Genomic DNA, 21,874 nt, shown 5'->3' on the forward strand with positions numbered 1-21,874 from the left:
TCTTGCTAAAGTTCTCAATGCTGTTAACTTTGTCAGTATGCTATATTGTTAAAAGCCAGCAGTTACTGCCAGTTGTTTCTACACCTGTTCAGCAAAGCCATGGGCAAGAAAAACAAAATTATTTTATCTGTAATCTAAGAGCAAGTTAATTTTTTTAAATAAGTATGCATATGTCTTGCTCACAACCTACCTTATTATATCCTACAACTTGAAATTAATTGTATATTTCATTTTATCTTTTCAGGTATTATTGGCTGCGGATACTTTCATTCATGTAGGCAATTCAGCCCTGAAGTATGTGATATGGTGAAAAAATTGGTCTCAACGGGCAGAATATTGTGGCAGTGGACAAAGGTATAAATTACAGGGAAAGTTTTATCACAATCAGTCTGAACAGAGTGCCTATTAGTGTAATTTAGGTACATATTCCCTAAAAACATATCCATAACAAGAAAAAAACAGTAGAAAGATGGGCTAAAAAAAGTTTTGGAGATACAATCTGGAAAATATGAGATTGCAGTACACAAGACAGATGAATGGAAATATCAGTCCATTAATTCCTATAGTTTTATTCGTGTTACCCAAAGCTTTAATCTCTATAGCTAAGCAACAGGGAGTGAAACTCATAAATTTTAGTTTTTAATTAATAAAGTTCAGAGCAACATATGAAATAATTACATGTTATCAGAGTTGGGTTTTTACATTTAGTCATAGATCCTGCTTCCAAACAGATGAGATATTTTTCATGACTTCTTAGAAAGAGTTTGCCCACAGTATTATCTGTGAAATGTAGTAGGTTTTTTATTTTATATTTTGTGTTATTAATTATAAATGTGTAATTTATATTATTCTTGATTCCTTCTAATTGTTACTGATTTTGAATATTAACAATATTTTTCTTTAGACAAAGATGCTGCCTACACCATCTAAATTCCACTATATCTTCAACCTTCGAGACCTTTCTAGAATTTGGCAAGGAATGTTAACTATAAAGGCAGAAGAATGCAACAACAGCACTGTTCTTCTAACACTTTTTAAACATGAATGTACCAGAGTAATTGCTGACAGGTAGAATAACTATAGCATTTTATATTTACTGTAGGTTTAGCCATTTACTTAATTTATCCTCATACATCTGTAAAATTTCTTAATATGATAAACCTTATTAGGACAATATGAAAAACTTTGCCTTTTTTTTTATATGCAGTCTGCATTGGGGTATTTTCCCAAAAAGATGTCATGCTACATACTGATAGGTCAGACCAGTAATTGGATGGAAAACTCCAAAATATATACATATTCTGTGTTCTAACCTACATTTTTTTTGGACTTATCTTTGGCTACACTCACCCAGTTCCTCTCTAAAAATGAGAATTGTATGGTCTCCTAAATTTATACACAGAGAATAATTTAAAATTGCTTTGATATCACAGGAAAAAGTCTCACATGCCTATGATTAAAATATGGCCTATCTCCTCTAAATCTCCTTTAAAATATTCATGAAACAGATACAGTTATGAGCTATATGTGTTAAAGATCCAGTAATATTTTTGTGTTTACATTATTTCAATTTCTTGTGAAATTCCAGGTGTAGTACTGTAGCTGCTGGTAAAAACTTGTCATGTACCCACCACTACTGTGGATTTTAGTGCATAAAGTTATTTCTTGTTCTGATGGCCTAAGGAAGGGTCTTCATAATTTTTATAAAATTAATGCTTTATAGTTAAAGCACTGAAGTTAAACATTGACTCTTAAAATATGTATGTGTATTTTATTAAACTTCATTTACTTAATGAAGCTATCACAAAGTGAAAGGAATGAAAACTGTTTTGCCATGGACACAAAAGGGCATATTATATTGCTTTTGCTTTTAATTAGACCTAAAGGCCTTGAACTGGCGAGTGCTTAGGAGTTACCTACCTTGACCAGAATTTCTTCAATATTCAATGTAGTTGCAGAAGTCTAAAATGGAATTTATCTATTTTAAGATGCGGGTTGGTACAGATGATTTGGTATGGTATGAGGCAAGATGTATACGTAATTAATTGAATCATAGAATGTCCTCCATTGAAAGCGACCTGCAAGGATCATCAAGTCCAACTCCTCTCCCTGCACAGGACAACTCACACCGTATCTCTGAGGGTGTTGTCCAAATGCTTCTTGAACATTGTCAGGTTTGGTGCCGTGACTACCTCCCTTGCGAGCCTGTTCCAGTGCTCCACCACCCTCTGGGTGAAGAACCTTCTCCTAATAGCCAACCTAAACCTCCCCTGGCACATCTCTCTGCCATTCCCTCGGGTCCTGTCATTGGTCTCCAGAGAGAAGGGATCAGCACCTGCCCCTCTTCCTCCCCTTCTGAGGAAGCTGCAGACCACGATGAGGTCTGCCCTCAGTCTCCTCTTCTCTAGGCTGAACAAACCAAGTGACTTTAGCTGCTCCTCCTACGGTTTCTCCTCTAAACCTTTCACCAACTTCGTGGCCCTCCTCTGGACACTCTCCAGTAGCTTCATATCCTTAATGGACTGTGGTGCCCAAAACTGCACACAGCACTCGAGGTGAGGCCGCACCAGTGCAGAGTAAAATGGGACAATCACCTCCCTCGATGGGCTGCAATGCAGTGCTTGATGCACCCCAGGACTCAGCTGGCCGTCTTGGCTGCCAAGGCACACTGTTGGCTCATGTTCAACTTGGTGTCAACCAGAACGCCCAGATCCCTCTCTGCAGAGCTGCTCTCCAGCCTCTCGTTCCCCGGTGCGTATGTACATCCTGGGTTATTGTGCCCCAGGTGTAAAATCCAGCACTTGCCCTTGTTAAACTTCATATGGTTGGTGATTGCCCAGCTGTCTAGTTTGTCTAGATCTCTTTGCAGGGCCTCTCTGCCCTTGAGAGTGTCAGCAGCATCTCCCAGTTTTGTGTCGTCAACAAACTGAATTAGTATTTCTAATTATTGCATTGTATTCAAGCACAATCAGGCTTAATTGATATTATTATTCTAGTAACTTGTCAAAAGAAAGCAAAGAGCAAAGCTATAAAAGAATTATTAGGCATTCCACCTCTGTGGAAGATAGAAGCGACAAAGTGAAATCCTCCTAAGTATACATTGGTATGTGGAATTTAGCATGTTGAAACAGAAACAAAACAAGATATATATATAAAACTTAGAGATGAAGTACACGTTGCCAAAACTGGTGGATGAAACAACTGTCCTCCAAGTTAATGTTAGAAACAGTTCCAAACAAAACACAGAGCATTGTCAACCAGATTTGTTTACCATCTCTAACTGTATCTTTTAGAATCCCTCATTTCTTCCATGGGAGCTCTGAATCAGCTGGCAGGTGCCTTCTCATTTCCCCAGGAAGGTGCATTAACAAACTTGATTTGAGAACCAATGAAGTAAGATTCCTATTATGACCAGTTCCAGTACCTGAGGAGAACTCTCATTTGAAGATCCTGCTCACTTTCTCCTCTCTCCTTAAATACATATTCTGAGTTCAGAAAATGCATGCAGGAAATGTAAAAGGAAATCATATCTATCAATTGTCAAGAATATAAAAATGAAGGCCAGAGTTTTCTGCTGACTTTAATAGTTATTTCTCTGTAATCTGAGACAGCCTACTCAGTGTAAATCCAGTATGAAGTCTATAACATTGCTGATATTTCTAAGTGCCTGCACTACCAAATATTATACAAGTATACAAATTACCTGAAAGTTATGTATATGTATTTATATGTGCAATAAAATGCTGTTGATATAAAAAGGGGGAAAATGTTTAATTTCAAATTGAAAATAGGATCATACCCACTGATGCAGAAGTGTTGTGCAGCTTTGAGTTATTATTTTCTGCTTTAAAGTTAGGAGCAATATCACTGACATTTACTGAAATGTTATTAATTTTTCTAACTTTTTGTGGGGAATTTAAAAATACATGGTAGATATGTATTTGTGCACATGTGTGATATATTAGAGAGAGGGAGAGGGTGCAGTCATACAACATATTCTTCCATGCCGCTTTTAAATTCCACAGTGGTTAGTATTACAATGCCATCGCTAAGAATCTTTAATAATAATGAAGTATATAATGTATATTTAGGCTGTCTGTATACCACAGTTCTTTAGTACTCTTTCTTTTATTTGAAAACTCAGAGCAGTGTGTACAGCCTTTTCATATTTGTCCTATTTTCTTCTCAGTTGTATCACTAAAAAGGAAAAGAAGTAAAGATGAATTTTTTTTTTTTCTGTAGTTTGACATTCACAGTTGGTATTCCCTTTTTCTGGGGTAACTGTTTACCAGTTACTACTAAGTATCATTCTTGATTGCTTCTTAGATTATCACAGCCACAGATAATCACAGTAGTCAAAGATCTTGATCTGTATTAAAACCATCTTGAACCTATCAATGGAATCAGGTACAGTTGTTTAACAATGAATTGCAGTCATTAGTGTTTGTTTGCAGACTTTGTTTTATTTCAGCCTGCATTACTCCCCATTCCCGGAGTGTATATCCCAATCTGTTAATTATGCATTTTGGTGTAAGAGGGTTTAAACATCAAGTCAGGTTGTAGTGACATATACTATCTTCCTTTCACTATTCCTCATCTCACTCCAGTTTCATAAGCCATACTGTAATAACATAAATTATGCTATTCTGCTGCAGGTTGAAAGATGATAAGGGTCACTTAGCCCTGGTTATTTGGGAAACAATTCAACCTTTTTCATCCAAGAAATTAAATGGTCTGTCATTTCCTAGTTCTAGGTGAAAGTTGGAAAGTCAAGTTGTTTCTGGTTTTATGTTTTATGTGATTGACTATTATACTTTAGAGTACGGAAGCATTTCATTTCTGTGAATATTCCCTAATCTGTTTCTGTGACTATTGTCTAATATGCGTTGCCTAAAATGTATTTTTCTTTGAAATGTATTTAATTATCTGGTTTTTTTTCCTATATAACTAGAAATCAGTTGGTTTTTTTGTTAAATTGTACTCATCTATGATTTTTAGGTTTATTACTCATGAAGATACAGCCTGGTTTGATAAAACTATTACTAAAGCAATTGAGGAATATGTGGATACAAGCTTAACAGAAGTTCTCCAAGCTGAACCATATTTTGCAGATTTTTTACGGGAGATGCCTGAACCAACTGGTGATGAACCAGAAGATTTTGTGTTTGAACCACCAAAAATTTATGAGGAGGTATTTCATTTTACACCTAAAATACTAGGCACTGAAGTTTTCCTGTAATTATTAAATAGGTTATATTGCTGAACTCATATAATGCAGAAAGTTTTGTTGAACATCTACCATATTTTTTGTGAAGATATACCTAGATTTTTCTGGTTAGCATGCAATAAATCATTTTAGTGATGTTAACGTTAATAATGCCATATAAATGTAGTTTATTCATTCCTATTCTCCTTGGTCCTTTTTTCCCCCACTGTTAGCAGAAAATTTCTGCTTAAACACAGTTACAATCACACAGGGAATTAACAGGATAATCTCATTGTGTGTGGCCAATACGTGAACTCAACTTTGTGTGAAAATGTCAGTGCAGTTTTAAATTCTGTAGGGCTGTGCTAGTATTGTTACTGATATTTTATTTTTTTTCAGATTCCAAGCTTTGAATTTCTTTGTGAAAAATTGCAAATGTATCAGAGACAATACAATGAATGTATTAGAGGATCATTTCTTGATCTGGTGTTTTTTAAGGATGCAATGACACATCTTATTAAGGTTTGGGGTTTGTTACTTTTTTCTTAGTTTAACTATTGCAACAGTGTTCCTGATTTGCTACAGTTATGCTTAGAGAGCACATTCTGAAAAGCTGCTCTTATCGCCAAACTTGCTTGCCATCTTTGCCTAGTCATTTTCTAGAACTAGGAGAGAGCTACAATTATTTTACCTGTTTGCATGTTTTGTAATAAATACCTTATTTTATATATTTGTTTAAGCTTCTGTGTATTCAGAGGTGCGTAGACTTTCCTTGACAGAAAAAGTGAGGTCATAAAGAGGCACATTTTTATTTTGTATATAGAATGATTTTTAATCATTAAGAATTCAGAGAACACTGAAGAGGTATCTGTACCTGTCAGGTGACCTAAACGACATGCGGTAGAATCTGATTGGATGAGAGACATGAAAATAAATATAAATCAGGGATGCAGTAGAATCAGTGTGTTAGGGTAGAGGAAAGTCTCAGTTTACACGCAGTTGAACCCCTATTCAGAAAGGAAGATATAAGGAAAGAATTAATCTGATGTCAGAATCTGATTCACAGGGCGGTGGGGGAAAACAAGGCTAAGCATGAGATTTGTTTGAAGCACTGTGCCTCAGGTTTAAGTTGTTGTGTTAGTTATCTGAGGAATTACTTTAACTTGACATGTTTACTGAAGCCACAGTGAAACCAAAACAGGAGGAGGTGCTTGGTTCTTCTCTAGCTGGCCTCAAGTTCAGTAAATAATTTTGTTTGCTTTGCATTTAAACAGAAGAAAATAATTTTATGTTTAAATACAGCTAATGTGATGCTAGGTGAAGTCCAGAAGACCTTGGAAATCTCTGATACTCCATTTCCATTGGCAAGTTTTAACCAGAATATCTGGGATATAGAGTTAGGTAGTAGAAAGGGGCCCTGCTGTCACTGTGGTGGCAAAAAATTTAGCCGCCCTCATAATTTCACATTTAGACTTCTGTCTTAATATAGTTGTCTGGATAGGCTCAGAGGGAACTGTGCATAAAACCAAAATTTCTTTGAAGGAAAAAATTAATAGAATTCGAAGGCTTGATGTAGATGCCAATCTTTTGCATTTTGTACATAATTTTCATGAGGAGCAAAGCAAACTGTAGCATTTTAAAAGTAAAAGTGCATTAACATATAATAAAACCATGGAAGATGTGATATATATACAGAAGGTGTGTGAAAAAGCAACAGTAAATTTGTAATCCAGCCATTGTATCTGGAGACTTGTTAAGAAAACGATCTCAAAGGAAATGTTGAAGGTAAATAAAATAGAAGATAACACTAAATGGTAGTTTAAAGGTGACGAATTCTTTCAGACTCTTAAAATTAAGAATGTAGTATGTTTATTCTTCTAGCTGCAGTTTTTTCGCTGATATTTTTAAACACATTCAGGATGATTCTTTAAACATAAAATGGAGCTCAAAATGCCTCCCTTTATGTATTTAAAATCTATATGTAACTAGTTATAACTACCCTGTGTATTACATGCAGCTTTTTCATTAGCTATACAATATTCCTGAAGAATGTACAAGTGTTCTTTTTAAATGGAAAAATTTTCTGCAAGCATCCTTTTAATAATCTTTACACTGTGCTCTAGTGAAAAAAGTGTAGAGTATAACAGATTTTCAGTTTTGCTAAGTTACCTTTTAACTTAAATTTGTAAATGAGTTTTTCTTGCATTTTTCCTATATAGATTTCCCGGATAATTCGGACAGCATATGGAAATGCTTTACTTGTGGGAGTTGGTGGTTCTGGGAAACAGAGTCTTTCAAGGTTGGCCTCCTTTATTGCTGGCTATAAAATGTTTCAGATCACTTTAACCAGGTAAGAAATGCAAGGAATATATAAATTCAATTTACACTATTGCCTTCTCTTTACACAGTCATAACCTTATGTTTTAATAGCCTTTTTTTCTTCATTTTGTCACTATTTAAAAATATGCTTTGTATACAACATTGCATTAAGTTTGAGCTGGACCATGTGTTAGCTATTCCTGAGCCAACATACGTGTGTTGACAAAGGATGTTTGCTCTGTCATTTCTAAAACATTGTATTCTGAAAATAGCAGTATTCTGAGTTGTTTTGAATTAGCAGGTAATGGTTTTTATTCCTCCTAGATCCTATAATATAAGCAACCTGTCAGATGATTTAAAATTGTTGTATAGAATGGCTGGAGTAGAAGGACAAGGCATCACTTTTATTTTCACTGATAATGAAATAAAAGAGGAGTCATTTTTGGAATATGTTAATAATATGCTGTCTTCAGGCGAGGTAAGGGTCTCAGCATGACAGGCAATGTACTTCAGAAGCAGGAAACTGCAGAATTTGTTCCTTTTAGTTTATTTCTGTTTATTTTGCTAATATATTGTAGAATCAATAATGATTAACTCTAAAATATCCTAACTTTTAAAGTAAGGAGTTACCTTGGTGTGGAATTCCTATACTCTATTTTAATGTAAGCCAGCAAAAGATAAGGAGGTGTGATGGGATTTTCAGTAGCCTTTATTAAATAAGTATTCACTGACCAGTCAACATCTGTACTCTTCCTGCATTAAACTTCCTAGTTTTTAATGGAGTTACATGAAGTCTAAGTCAGGGACAAATTTGGGTTTTGATCTGTCTAAACTGTATATATGCAGAGAGAGAGAGATACAGGTGTAATCAGACAAATATTTGTAAACTCTATAATAATTACATTAATGCAATTTATTTTCTTATCAATTTTAATTTTATAAAAAGATTCCTAATTTATTTGCTCGGGATGAATTGGATGAAATCACCCAAGGATTAGTATCTGTGATGAAAATAGAGATACCTCGGTGTCCTCCAACCTTTGATAATCTTTATGAATATTTTATAACTCGGGCAAGGAAGAACTTGCATGTTGTCCTCTGCTTTTCTCCGGTAAGTTTTTTCTTCATATGTGTCTTCCTTCCTTCCACTAGAAAACTATCCTATAAGGTGTAACAGGATTATTCAAGCTTTATATTTTTAAGGAGATTTGAAGACATGTAAAAGGATTACTGAAATCTGGTTATAATTGCTGAGATAATAAAAGTAATAGTACAGTTGTCAGAACTTAAAAACAAAATACTTAAATCACTCTTTACATGTTAAAGTAGTTGTTTTTTTTTTCTCCCTGGCATATTCTTTCCTACTACAAATCAGTGAATGTATCTTTGTGAAATTCTTGCTTGTTAATTGAAAACAATAATTCAAAGGAAATTAAAATAAGCTAATTGAAATTTTAAAATATTAAGATACATATTTTTCATTAAGTTCTTTCTTCAAATTTAATAAAATATTGAAAGTTGGAAATTTAGGAAAACACTTAAATAGAAGAAAAATCTGTGTATGGTGTTCTAAGCAGAAAATTAGCAAGACTCTCTAGCTGTTTATGAATTAAGCATTTTGATTGACCTGATTAAGTATCATACCGTAAATTAACAGTGTTACTCTCTTTAGGTGGGTGAGAAGTTCCGTGCACGTTCTTTGAAATTTCCCGGTCTCATATCAGGGTGCACCATGGATTGGTTCAGTCCATGGCCCAAGGAAGCTCTTGTAGCTGTAGCCAGTTACTTTCTTTCAGAATTTAATATGGTCTGCTCTGCCTCAGTTAAAACACAAGTAGTGGAAACCATGGGTCTCTTTCATGATACAGTTTCAGACAGCTGTGAGAACTATTTCCAAAGGTAATATTTTATCCAGATGCAATAACTAATCTCAAAATTGCTGCTACTGATAGTGGTTTTTGAAGTCATTGTGTTATATGAATCAGTAAGTGTCTTTTAAGGCTAATACAAAAATAAATCTGCTGTATCAGTATATGCAAAGGCCATGAAAAGTAATTACTGTTACGCTGCAGATTCATTATCTTCATTCCCACTATTTAACAATCATTAACATTGTTATGTGGATAAAAACAATGTAATTGGAAATAAGGGTTTACATTATGAAGAAATTTGATTTTGACTGGGTTAGAGATTATCTGTTTTGTTGGAAGTAATCAAATGGCTGTATATATCATAAATATGTACTAAGTTGACAGTAACAATATACTATATTTTAGGTATCGAAGAAGAACTCATGTAACACCTAAATCCTATCTCTCTTTCATCAATGGCTACAAAGAAGTTTATACTGAAAAGTTAGAGAGTATTAACGAACAAGCTGAACGTATGCAAATTGGTAAGCAAAATAGGGGTAAACATATATTTCCATGTATGGTCTCAAGTGATCTGTGTTTTTTAATATTAGACTACTTATTCAGTGATCACTTAAAATCAGTTCTGTTGGATCACATTTCAAAACAGGTAGTGTATGAGGACCATTTCCAAGCACTCCAGCTATCACCAATTCACAATTATTCTCTTACAAAAATGCCTCAAAGAAGCTGCCAGCTTAATCATTCATCTCAGCATCATAATAAACTTTAATATTTTCAATTTAGCTTTTGTAATAGAAAGTAGAACATGAAAATGGCCAAAGAAAGCATCTGATTTACTGGTGTATAGAGAGGTAGCTCTAAACACAGTTATTAATTTACTTCTGGACTTATCTATGGAAATTCTTGCTATGTAGACTGAGTGCTTCACAGTTTATTTCAGATTTCTGCTGTAGAATAAGTAGCAGTTACTTGTGGTCATTTATAGTTAGGCATCTGATATGCAGAGAAGTATGATTTAAATGTCCTTCTAATTTTGGATATCGGTTTGCAATTACCTAATATTTGGCATTAGATTAGTATTTAATGGGTTCAGAATACATTTCCAGTTTTCTCCAGTTTGCATCTAGACATGCTTTTGTAAAACTGCAAAGGCAACTGATTGGTCTTTATGGGAGAAGATACTGTATATCAGTCTAACAGAATAGAGAATTCTACATGACAAGATTTTCTATACAAAGGTAAAAGGATGTAGCATTTAGACAATGATTAACAATGCAACTGGTACACTTCACATAAAGAAAAGAATAAAATAACATATAGATATTTATTTTATTTACAAACTATGTGCTGAATTAGAGTGGACCGTAAAGGGGTAAGTGACCCTCAATATTTTCACATTATGCAAATTTCCCTGTTTAGATCCATTGCCAGTTATAGAAATCAGAATTTATTATTAATCCTGCTTGAGATGCGGACAATCTCTGAGAACCTTGAAGGTTTCTGAGGGTGGGGTGGGGTGGTTTTTCTTTTTTATTCTTTCCCTGGTTCTTCTATTTTCAAAAATAATTTGAAAGAAATAACCTAAGTAGCTCCAGCACTGTCAAGAAAATTTCACGTATTCATTTTCCTAGCCTCTCACATGATCACTATTTCCTTACATGGTCTTCAAAACAAAATGACCATATACATGTGCATATTCTACTGCAGCATCTTTGTATCATTGATGACCAGAAAATCATGTCTGAGTATGGGCAATACCCTTCCCACCTGTGATTCTGTGTGAATACTCATGCCAGTTAGAAAATATTCTAAATAGTTTCACTTGCATAGAAAAGATGTATTACAAAACAACAAAAATGTTGGTCATCCCTGATTCCAGATATGCTCCACTGTTTACTGCATCCTGAGGAACTTTCTCAAAAAGTTTGTTACGAATTATTTAGCTACTATCTCACACAGCCATCCTTTCATCCCTAGTCTTTCATCACTTAATGTAAAAAAGATTTAGAAGGTTAAAAAGAATAGCCTTGAAAGTTGTTGCAGTTTGTTAGGACGTTATCCTGATGTGGGATTTAAATTTTATGTTATTAAACTCAGCTGAGATGATGTTGCTCTTTTCATCTCCTTGTTGAAATATTTTTCCTATATGTAATCATGTCTGGGCCAATTCAAGATGCTTGTAAAGCTGCAAAATTGCAAGAAATACCTTGATCAATACTGATTTCTAGAAAAGTGCCTGGCATGGGCACACTGAAAGTGTGCTTGTCAGTACTGTAGTATCTATACAAGCAACATATTTTGAAAGCTAGAAAGTCTCTTTTCTGCTTTATCACTTTGCACAAAAAGTCTTGTAAGACTTGTAAGATGAGGAAAAAACTGAGATCCAGTGACAATTACAATTATTTCTGAATGCTTAATATCTTGTGTCTTCTCTCAGACTCCATCTGGGGAATCCTTGGTAGAGCACCACATGTGTAGATGATGCCTTTTGATATAGTACTGTGGTTCTACAAGACCACCTCAGTTTTGCTTTGACAAAGTGGGCATGTCATCCATCTGAGCAACTTGTTCGTAGATCTCCTGCTAATTAAAAGTGACAGATAATACATTCTTGAGGTGCTAAGAGTACTGTGGTTCGGTATCTTAACAAAGATTTTAATAATTTTTGTAATTTTTCTATATTTGCTGCTTTTCTGCAGTCATTATTCAGACAAGTTACAAAATACATTGACAAGAGATAAAAATTACTTTGATTCTCTCTATAGGTTCAAGATATATGCAGACTTCTTAACTTGGTTAGATAATTTGTAGCTGATATCAGTAAGGTTCTTACATGGAGTTCTACAGATCCCTCTGAAAAATACTATTCCTGTTTCTAATGCCTAAATCAGGCATTCATTTATGATTACAAGCATGAAAAATAGCATTCTGATTGTGTGGTACTATTATAATGTTTCTTTTGTTTGGAAGTAGGCAGGGGACCTGAAGAAGCTTTAAAGTTTTCTTGTTTATAACAGAAATTCTTCAATTATTCTTCCTCTGCGTATTCCCATTCTTTGTCCATCTTCCTTTCTTCTCACTCTAGGATTGTGGCAGGGAAAGCTAATGCAGCAAACGATATCACTTTCCCTTTCATAGCTTCTCTTTCAGAACTTTTTTTATTTAAAGAGATGTGAAGTAACAGCCATTTTGGAAATTACTGTCAGAGGTGGGGGTAGAAAGTTGGTGTGTATGTACCTCTATCTGTCAGAATATTTTAGGAAGTAGCGTAAGTCTGGGAAAAGGAAACATTCTAAAACATCTCTCTTGTCTCCCAGTCAGTGTCTTTCAGTGAATATACCTTTGAACTTTCAGCATGTAATGTCGAGCTCAGGAATAGCCAAAACTCTGTGCTCAAAACTATGAGCAAGAGAGGAGAGAAAAAAAGAGTGCATGAATGCACAGGAAACACTAAATGTATAATAATTACAGAAGGAGCAAACTCACCTCTTTCTGGGCAACTGTTAGTGTAAGGCTGAATGGCCTCTATGGATGGCTGCTTTGGCACATGTAAGAGCTATGATGAGAATGGCCCTAAGTTAGGTGGGTGCAGATGTTTTATGTGCTTTTCTGCACTCTGTCACCAAGGACAAGAGAGAGTAGTGTTGATGTGCAGGAGCTGGAGATTGTGATCTTGGTGTGGCCTTTGGGTCCATTTTTGGTGACTCCACTTCTTCCCACTTCTTTTTAGAAAGAACTCCCTATTGGAAGGCAGTTATGGATCCCAATATTTATGTAGTTTCCTCATGCAGTGCTACAAATGCAGTATCAGTCTGATTTTCTGTTTATCCTGTGATCTTTATGACAAACCGTATCCTTGACATACACACACCCCCCCTTTTTTTTTTTCAATCTATATAATATATAATACTCTATATAATGAGAGTAAGGATAGATTTTATTGCAGGTAATATCCCAGCTATACACTTTTAGGTACTGTTTACAGCTATAACGAACTAGAAGTATGGATTCCTCTTTTGAAGAATCAAGCTTGTTTATAATCATTTTGCACCTTGTGAAATTATCCATGAAAAGTGAATAGTAAGGGCAATTGTGACAGTATGACTGCTTACACCCACTTTCTTTCATTTACACAAATGTAAATGAGAGCAGAAGGTACATGGCATTTGGGATCTAGAGCTAGATTGTATTATCTAACAGCAAAAAAAATAGTTCTCATTTTTCTGAATTTTTTCTTTTCCTTAATAGGTCTCTCTAAGCTGATGGAGGCCAGTGAATCTGTTGCTAAACTCTCTCAGGAGCTGGCTGTTAAAGAGAAGGAACTGGCTTTGGCATCTGTTAAGGCAGATAAAGTAAGTACTTGAGTGTTAAATAGCAAAAGGTAGCAGATAGCACCAGGATATATAGTGGGGTAAAGTGCTATTGCAGAATTTTCTTATAATTTGTACGTGCCAAAAAATGTGCATTATGGTTTAAAATGAGGTTTCACTCCTCTCTCTGTAGCATGTTGATTCAGCATTTGCTTCTGAAAGTGACTGCAACAGAGGTTGAGTGCCTTTCTTGTTCTCCTCCCATTTCTTACCCACTCCTATAAGCATCAGGTTTCATTTTTTGTTTCATGGTTTTTTTAGTGTGTGATTGATGTTTATTAAGTCTGAGGTTTTATGTGTACTTATTTGCAGATAAGAAGTTAACAGATGATAATGGGGCTTTACTATTTCAAAACTGCTTTGAAAAAAGTTAATCACCATTCATTTTCATATTTTGTCTTTTACATTAGCAACATGTCTGTGTGTTCATGTGATTGGTGGTCTGGTAGAATCATAGAAATCTAGTTTCCAGAATGACTCTCTGGGAAGGATGTTAGGGAATGTATTAATACGTTTTCTGAAAGATACCATAATGCTATGATGGTGCATATTTAATATGCACTGCAGAGCAAACTTTTGGCCAATGATGGTTAAAGGACTGCCAGCATTCTTCAAGGCCTTTTATCTCATAAGAGAGAAAATTATGGCGGAAAGGGATGAAATTACAGTTCTCACATTTCAGGAGTCAACAGATATGCTGGTAGAGTTCACTTTGATATTTACATCTGATATACATTTTGAAATAGCTCTCTGGCAATCATTCACATAGCCTCTTAATTGTCAACTTTTTCAACAGAGCACTACTTATGAGTCATCATAAGTAGAAGGCATATGGACATGGACAAATAATAAAAGACCAGACTTTTATTTAAACTACGTGTAGTATTGTTCATGTTCTATGTATTTCTTTCTTTCCTTTAGTACTGAGACCTATAGAAAAGAGAATAGCCTTGACCCTATAGCTGACACTGGTCAAAAACCATTCTGACACTAACTGTATGTCACACATGCAGAAGAGAATTAAAAACATATGTACTGAAGAACCTGACACAAATGGGTAACTTCATTCTGTGAATTCACATGGGGCAGTTCTTTGAATAGACTAATTAAAAGTGAGTCTTTTTAGACTGAAAGAATGAAAGAGGCTGACCATTGGTGCAGATGGTTTGCCATCTTCCATTAGTTTTATTACGTATATTATTTTTGTTTTTATCTGTAGAATCATAGTGAAAAAAGCAAATACTTATTGTATTGAAAAAATGTAGGTTCAGATAGGATAAAAATCCATCATAGGATAAAAAACTGGCTTTAAAAGCCACTGAAAGGTCTTCTATCCATTATAAAAATAATTCCTTTTGTACTATCCAGCTCCTTCTGAGAGACTCATACGATATTTCTTTGTGGGGATTCTGTAAATTGTATTTATTTTTATTCCATTATTATATAATGGCATATATAGTTAGGGTTAGCTTTATATTTTTCTGTATAATAGCGTTTACATATCTCTTTTTTCTTGTGTCTGGTAACTTAATCACTTGTTCCACCATTTTGATTTATACATTTTATGTGTTTATTATCAATTCCAGGTACTAGCAGAAGTCACAGAAAGTGCTGAAGCTGCAGCTAAAGTAAAAAATGAAGTCCAAGGTGTCAAAGATAAAGCACAAAAAATTGTAGATGAGATTGACTTAGAAAAAGTGAAAGCAGAGAGTAAACTGGAGGCAGCTAAACCAGCATTAGAAGAAGCAGAAGCTGCACTGAATGTGAATAAAATTATTACATTTTTATTAGTTTAGTACTGAGTCACCTGTGAAAGAAAGGCTAGAGCCACCAACATACAGTTGTCACTTAGTTTTGACTGCTGTCACCAGCTCTTCACAGTTGGTGGTCATGTCTCTCATGAATATTTATGGAGCTCACATTTTGCTTTAAACACATAGAGATTATTTTATAACATTTGTTATGCTTCCACCCTAATACTTGACCATTATGGAGGTGTAAATCTTTCAGAAAGTTACAGATGCCTTTAGAATATCTGTTATTCTGAATTCAGGAGAATACTTCTTGTGCTAAAAGAATGGTTTTTCTTCATACTTAACTATCTGTGTCTTTCTTTTAAGAGGAATAAAAGGCTGACTTTTCCTTCATAAAAAAAGCCCCTTTAATTTGGAGAGAAAGAGGAAGCAAAGGGGATTCAGGGCGATCAGAGTCACAGTTGAGAAACTGTAGGCATTGCTGCGCAACATAATTTCATTATTCTGCTCAGAACAATTAAAAATTAAAGAACTTTCTGGAATCAGAAATGATACATCATATTTTTAAGGTCGTCCATTCCAGTTACCAGAATTTACATTACAAAAAATACTGAGTGGGAAAAAAAAAAAAACAGAAAAAGAGCATTCCGTGCTCTACGCTGACATTCAGATAATGAGATAAATGAAACTTCCGAAAGTGGTCCCAAAATTCACTTGTAAAATATGTGGGCTTATACATTGTCCTGTGGTTTCTATAATATGTCTGTAACTACTCCTCCTAGACAGGTAGTGGCATGCATGTATTTTGTAGACTCAAATTGATATGACTTTTGAAGCTTGCAATCATTTATTATTTTTGTATTAGTTATTGAACTAAGCAAAGTGTCAGTAATGCTACTAGAAAATGAAGTAAAAAAGCAACATCTCATACCTATAATAACTTAGATATGAAAAAAAAATAACCAAATCCATCTCAGAAGAAGTGATGACACTTAACTCTTAAAAATCCAAAATACTGTTTTACCAAGGAAACTGTTTTTAATTAAGTCCTATGCAATTTTACAATACACTTTTCTTCAGTGACTTAGACTGACAAATTAATACTGCTGTTCCATGTATTTAAATTTGATTCTTGAGTGATGTCTTTAGCATTGGAAAATATTCTTGTCTAATATATATTATTAAAATGATTAAAGTTTCATGAAACTGTGAAATTTATTAAAGTAAGCCCAGTTTCTCACTATTTTTATATGTATTTAGTGCAAACTTGCCTCAGAGAAAAGTATGATAAACATTAAAATCAATATATTGACTGGGAAAACAGAATTATGGTATTGATGCATGATTCTGTTACATTTTTCTTCAAATAGACCATCAAACCAGTTGATATTGCTACTGTTAGAAAACTTGCAAAACCTCCCCACCTAATTATGAGGGTCATGGACTGTTGTCTGCTACTATTCCAAAAGCGAGTAGATCCAGTTACCTTGGATCCAGAAAAGCCCTGCTGCAAGCCATCATGGGGAGAATCATTAAAAGTAAGTAGAGTTTCCAAATAATGTCTCTTAAATGTCAGAAATAGCAATTTGCATGTCAGAGAATTTATCACATGATGCTCTTTACTGAAAACAGGACAGAATTTAGCAAAAATGCAAACATATGGATTTAACTTAGGCATAGTATATAGATAAAGTTTAATTGGTAGCAAGTAGTAGGTGAATTGCTTAGATACTTTTGCAGAAGGAGCTTTAGATTTTCCTTGTCCTGTTCCTGGTATATGACCTAATGGCAAATAAATAAATCATGCCTATAATGTTAACCATACATGAGATTAAGGACATTCTGGAAAACCCCTCTTTGGGAATTGTTGGTTCACATTTAAACAGTCTTTTCTGATCCTCCCAGGTTCCTTGATTTTTTGAAACATTATTTGACAGACTATGAGATAGTAGGTTTTCCCATACTGCATTTCAATACTCCTGGCCCAAATTCCTTGGTCAGACAGCCATTTCTTGCTTCTGGACTTTGACCTTCTCTCAGGATACTGTTTTATTTCCATGCCTTCCCCTGCCATTCTTTAAATTCTGTTCTACACCTATTAGTGTATTAATTTGCCAATATCACTGCCTCATTTTTTTTTTGTCATTCAAATGAAGAAAACTTATGTATTTTGGATATCAATAGAGCTTTTGCTTTTTATTTGAGCTTTTGCTTTTTATTTAAGCTTTTCCAGGAATTAAGAAGTCATCAAAACTTCTTATTTCCCACTGACATAATGAAATGGGGCAAGCAGTTATTGCATGCAGTGTTAACATGTTTAACATTTGTTAGAAAAGAGTTAAGACTAATGATTTCCCTTTCCAGAATAATTTAGATCACATTTCACAAATGCATAAGCAGCTTTTTGGCATCCTTTAGGTAAGTTACAAATGTATCTCTGAAGCTTTGTTTTGGTTCAATTTTTTTATGAAATGCTGCTTCTGAAATGCCTTTTAAATGGCAACACAGGAACATGGAAGATGGAAGGTGTATCAATAACTTTCAAGCCTAGTTATTAGAGTGTAACTGCTTAAAACTTTAATTGAAGGCATGTGGGAGGAGTTACAACTGAATAGCACACTTATAATATTAACTATAAATGACCTCTTTTTGCAGAAGAATTTTAGGAACTTTTTTTAAACATGCTCATCTATGAACAAGCTTTTGAATGTAAAATGTGTAAATAGTTTGTAAATATCCGGTGTTTTTTTTTTGCAGCTTATGAGTGGCCCGTTCTTGCAGAGTCTACAGCAGTTTCCTAAGGATTCAATCAATGAAGAGACAGTAGAATTACTCCAGCCTTACTTTGACATGGAAGACTATACAATGGAGCATGGTAAAAAGGTGTGCGGTAACGTGGCAGGACTCCTCTCTTGGACACAAGCCATGGCGGTATTTTATGGTGTTAACAGAGACGTCTTACCTCTCAAGGTAATATATCATCTCTTGTTTTGTGTTTGCTTTTCATGTAATTTAATTTCATTTACTTTAATGGTCATAGGGTTTTAAAATATATTTAGATAACTTTATTCAGACATAATTGCCTGTAGACTTTAGTGGCTAAGGATTATAAGAGCAGAAAACCCCCATATGCTAGTCTTGATTCTAGACAGAACAAAGAACAAAAAATTAGCCTATATTAAATTAATGTGCTCTGGTTTACTGCATACAGTGAAAGCTGTTTTCAGTCTTTGTTTTTATTATGTTATAATTACTTTATAATTGTTTTCAAAAAGTTGTACCAGGAGAGGATCTTAATTCCATCTCTAAAGAGTCTTGCAAACAGAGATTTTCAGCTAAATTTTTTCCACTTTTTTTTATCACTGGTAGAAGTGTTATTTACAAAAGCAACAGTGATGCAGGTGGATGATTCAAAAAAATTCTCTAATGAATTTCCTGTGTTTGGCATAATGGGAAGATTCACTGCTTTAGGACCATGGTTTTCGAGTGGGTATAAAGCTATGTTGTTAGCTGATAAAGGACCAATCTCCTGCTGTTGTGATTGTTGATCGTTGCAGAATATACAAATGAAAAAGAAATAATAAAGCGTATAATCAGACAAGAAGATCGAGTGATTTTTTTTTTCCTCTACGCTAATCAATATGTACAGATCAGAAACCTTACTTCTGTAACCATCTTCTTTAAATGTAAATTTTGTAAAAGAAATAAAGTTTAAAAGATATAGTAAGGACCTTGAGATACAACCACTGTTATTTAACAGAAAAATAATATCTGCAGCATATATGTGACATAGTTTTCAGATTTAATTTTAATATTTATATTTTTATTAATATAAAAGTTATTTTGATGTATTATTGTCTCATGATTACCAACTAAGCAGACTTAAAATAATTCAGCAAAGTATATTAAAATATTTTAATGTACATATTCATACATTCATTCAAGTTATACGTATTATGAATGTATGATTATTGTCTTAATATTTCTTCTCTTTGCAGGCTAACTTGGCAAAACAGGAAGGCCACCTGAAAATAGCTAATGCAGAATTAGCAACGGCTCAGGAGGCATTAGATGAAAAGCAAGCTGAACTGGATAAAGTGCGGGCAAACTTTGATGCAGCAATGAAGGAGAAAATGGTGAGATAGAAGTATTTTAGTATTATGAAAAATGCTTGCATACAGTAATATAATCAGGAATTGATACAAACACGCCTGTACGGTCTGCTCCCTTAAACGACATGGGTGAGGTTCAGGTGTAAAAGAAAGAAATTTAAATCTCTGTTCTCTCATATTTCCTTCCTTCTGTAAGTAGGAAAATATTAGACAATAGATGCACTTAGAGCTCTCAAGAATGAGTTTTAATGAAATAAAATAGTAATAATGAGTATAAGAGCATGAAAAAATACATAAAATAACTCTTTCGGTATTTGCATTTTATGATTAAATTAAGTAGGACATTTTTTCAATTTTAGGAGTTACTGAACGATGCAGAAACATGCAGAAGAAAGATGCAAGCAGCCTCTGCACTTATAGATGGACTGAGTGGAGAGAAACTTAGGTGGACTCAGCAAAGAAAAGAATTTAAATCTCAGATTAACAGGTATCAAATTCATCATAGGGAAAAAAATTAATGCATAAAAACTGAAGAGCTAGTAAGCAATTTAGTAGCTTTAAAAGTTGTACTTCATTTTCCTCCTGGAAATCTTAGTATAGTTACACAATGAAGTGAACTATCCTGAAATTTGAATTTTTCTCCCATAAGTGAATACCTGAGTGCTGCGTACTCACATTTCACTTTAGAACAATGCCTCTGATTTTGGAATTTGTTTCCAAAGGGATTATTTCTAGTGCAGTTATGTGTCTGTATTACAGCTGCCTCTCCTGCCCCCCTAACGCTGCACCTCAGTCCAATATCTGCAATTGGCAGTAGGTAAGGATGATCTAAGGCTGACACTGAGAAGGAAAATTGAAGGATTCCTAGCCTAATACTGGAGAGGAAAAGAAGCATCCCTTTTGATATTAATTATGGCATATTTCAGTAAAAGAAGGCCTAGACACTGGCCAGTAAAACCTTTTCCTATAGTCTGTGTGTTGAAACACGTGGGACAGTAGGCCTTATTCTGAGACACCTGGAAACTTGGGAGTCCCCATTGTGTTTCTGACCAAATGATAAAACGTTGAGCAGCCTAGGAGCCAGAGATCCTAGCTGTCTAGAAAATGGGAAACCTGTCAAAATAGTTGCTAAATGTAAAAAGCCTGAAAGTTTAGGCTCAGCTTCTGTGGAATGTTTCTGTTTCCATAAATTTCCTATGGCGAAATTGGGCATTTCTGGAGAGGTCTGCTCGTTCTTAGAGAATTAAGTTTGTATCTTTTGATAAATAATGTATTGCAGACATATTTTTAAGAAATAAACTGATTTCTTGCTTCCATTATAAAAGAAGGAATAGTTGTCATCAGGGCTTTATTACTTTATAGGGGTGAAGATAGTGTTGTCATACGATACTACCCTTAAGTTTTGCCACAAAAATATTTTGGAAACACAAAGAAACTATTTGTTTTTCTCAAAGAGCAACAGTTCTCTCCTTTAATTGAAACAGAAATCTTCTTATGTTTCAAAACCTGGTTGTCTAAAACAATAGAAATCGAAGTTGAAATTATACATCACCTTTTAATTATGATTTTTTTCCTTTTCTAGACTTGTGGGAGATGTGCTGCTCTGCACAGGTTTTCTTTCATACTGTGGACCTTTTAATCAAAAATTCAGGAAGCTTTTGCTTAAAGATTTATGGGAAGCAGAGATGACAGCCCATAAAATCCCCTTTTCTGAAAACTTGAACCTAATTTCTATGTTGGTGGATCCGCCAACAGTAAGTTCTTGGTGGTTGGTGGGTTTCATTTTAATCTCATTTGACATACTCTTTGACTGTTAGCCAGCATTATCCTTGCTTAGAACAGAACAATAATCCCCAATATTGCTGTGCAGTATAGTTCTGTGGTTTCCAAATGTTCTTGGCAAATTCCACTAAACATCTGAGTACTGAGCAGTGTTTAGATAGATTAGCAAGTTGTATGTCACCTGTTTATAGTATATAATTAGGCAATTGCCAGTAAGACAGTGCACTTATTTTGAGAACCCATCAACACAGCTATGGATCACACATCTACTAAAACAGTGGGTTTGGTTGTTTGCTTTTGGTTCTGTCAATATTATGTGGGTCTGGTTTTAAAAATAAATTTTATATCAAAGAGAACATTTAAAAAATAATGCATAAAGTCTTTTCATTCAATGTGAATGTATGAGAAACCAAACAGAGGACAATGCCAGAATCTTCAAGTTTCCTTCAGTAAATAT

At 34.4% G+C, this 21,874-nt stretch overlaps 1 protein-coding gene across 1 annotated transcript in view; it reads left to right on the forward strand.

Annotated features, from left to right (window-relative positions):
* DNAH8 (dynein axonemal heavy chain 8) overlaps nt 1-21,874 on the forward strand; it is a 138,729-nt gene that overhangs the window by 81,398 nt on the left and 35,457 nt on the right. The window contains exons 54-69 of the mRNA XM_064448596.1: nt 245-354; nt 905-1,068; nt 4,999-5,191; nt 5,606-5,728; nt 7,426-7,556; nt 7,850-8,003; nt 8,472-8,636; nt 9,198-9,424; nt 9,802-9,920; nt 13,648-13,751; nt 15,356-15,532; nt 16,894-17,061; nt 18,281-18,493; nt 19,522-19,659; nt 19,995-20,122; nt 21,218-21,389. Of these exons, the coding sequence (XP_064304666.1) occupies nt 245-354; nt 905-1,068; nt 4,999-5,191; nt 5,606-5,728; nt 7,426-7,556; nt 7,850-8,003; nt 8,472-8,636; nt 9,198-9,424; nt 9,802-9,920; nt 13,648-13,751; nt 15,356-15,532; nt 16,894-17,061; nt 18,281-18,493; nt 19,522-19,659; nt 19,995-20,122; nt 21,218-21,389 (2,486 nt within the window). The remainder of the gene's footprint in view (nt 1-244; nt 355-904; nt 1,069-4,998; nt 5,192-5,605; nt 5,729-7,425; nt 7,557-7,849; nt 8,004-8,471; nt 8,637-9,197; nt 9,425-9,801; nt 9,921-13,647; nt 13,752-15,355; nt 15,533-16,893; nt 17,062-18,280; nt 18,494-19,521; nt 19,660-19,994; nt 20,123-21,217; nt 21,390-21,874) is intronic.

This window comes from Phalacrocorax carbo, chromosome 3, assembly GCF_963921805.1.
Source record: "Phalacrocorax carbo chromosome 3, bPhaCar2.1, whole genome shotgun sequence".
Classification (NCBI taxonomy): Eukaryota; Metazoa; Chordata; class Aves; order Suliformes; family Phalacrocoracidae; genus Phalacrocorax; species Phalacrocorax carbo.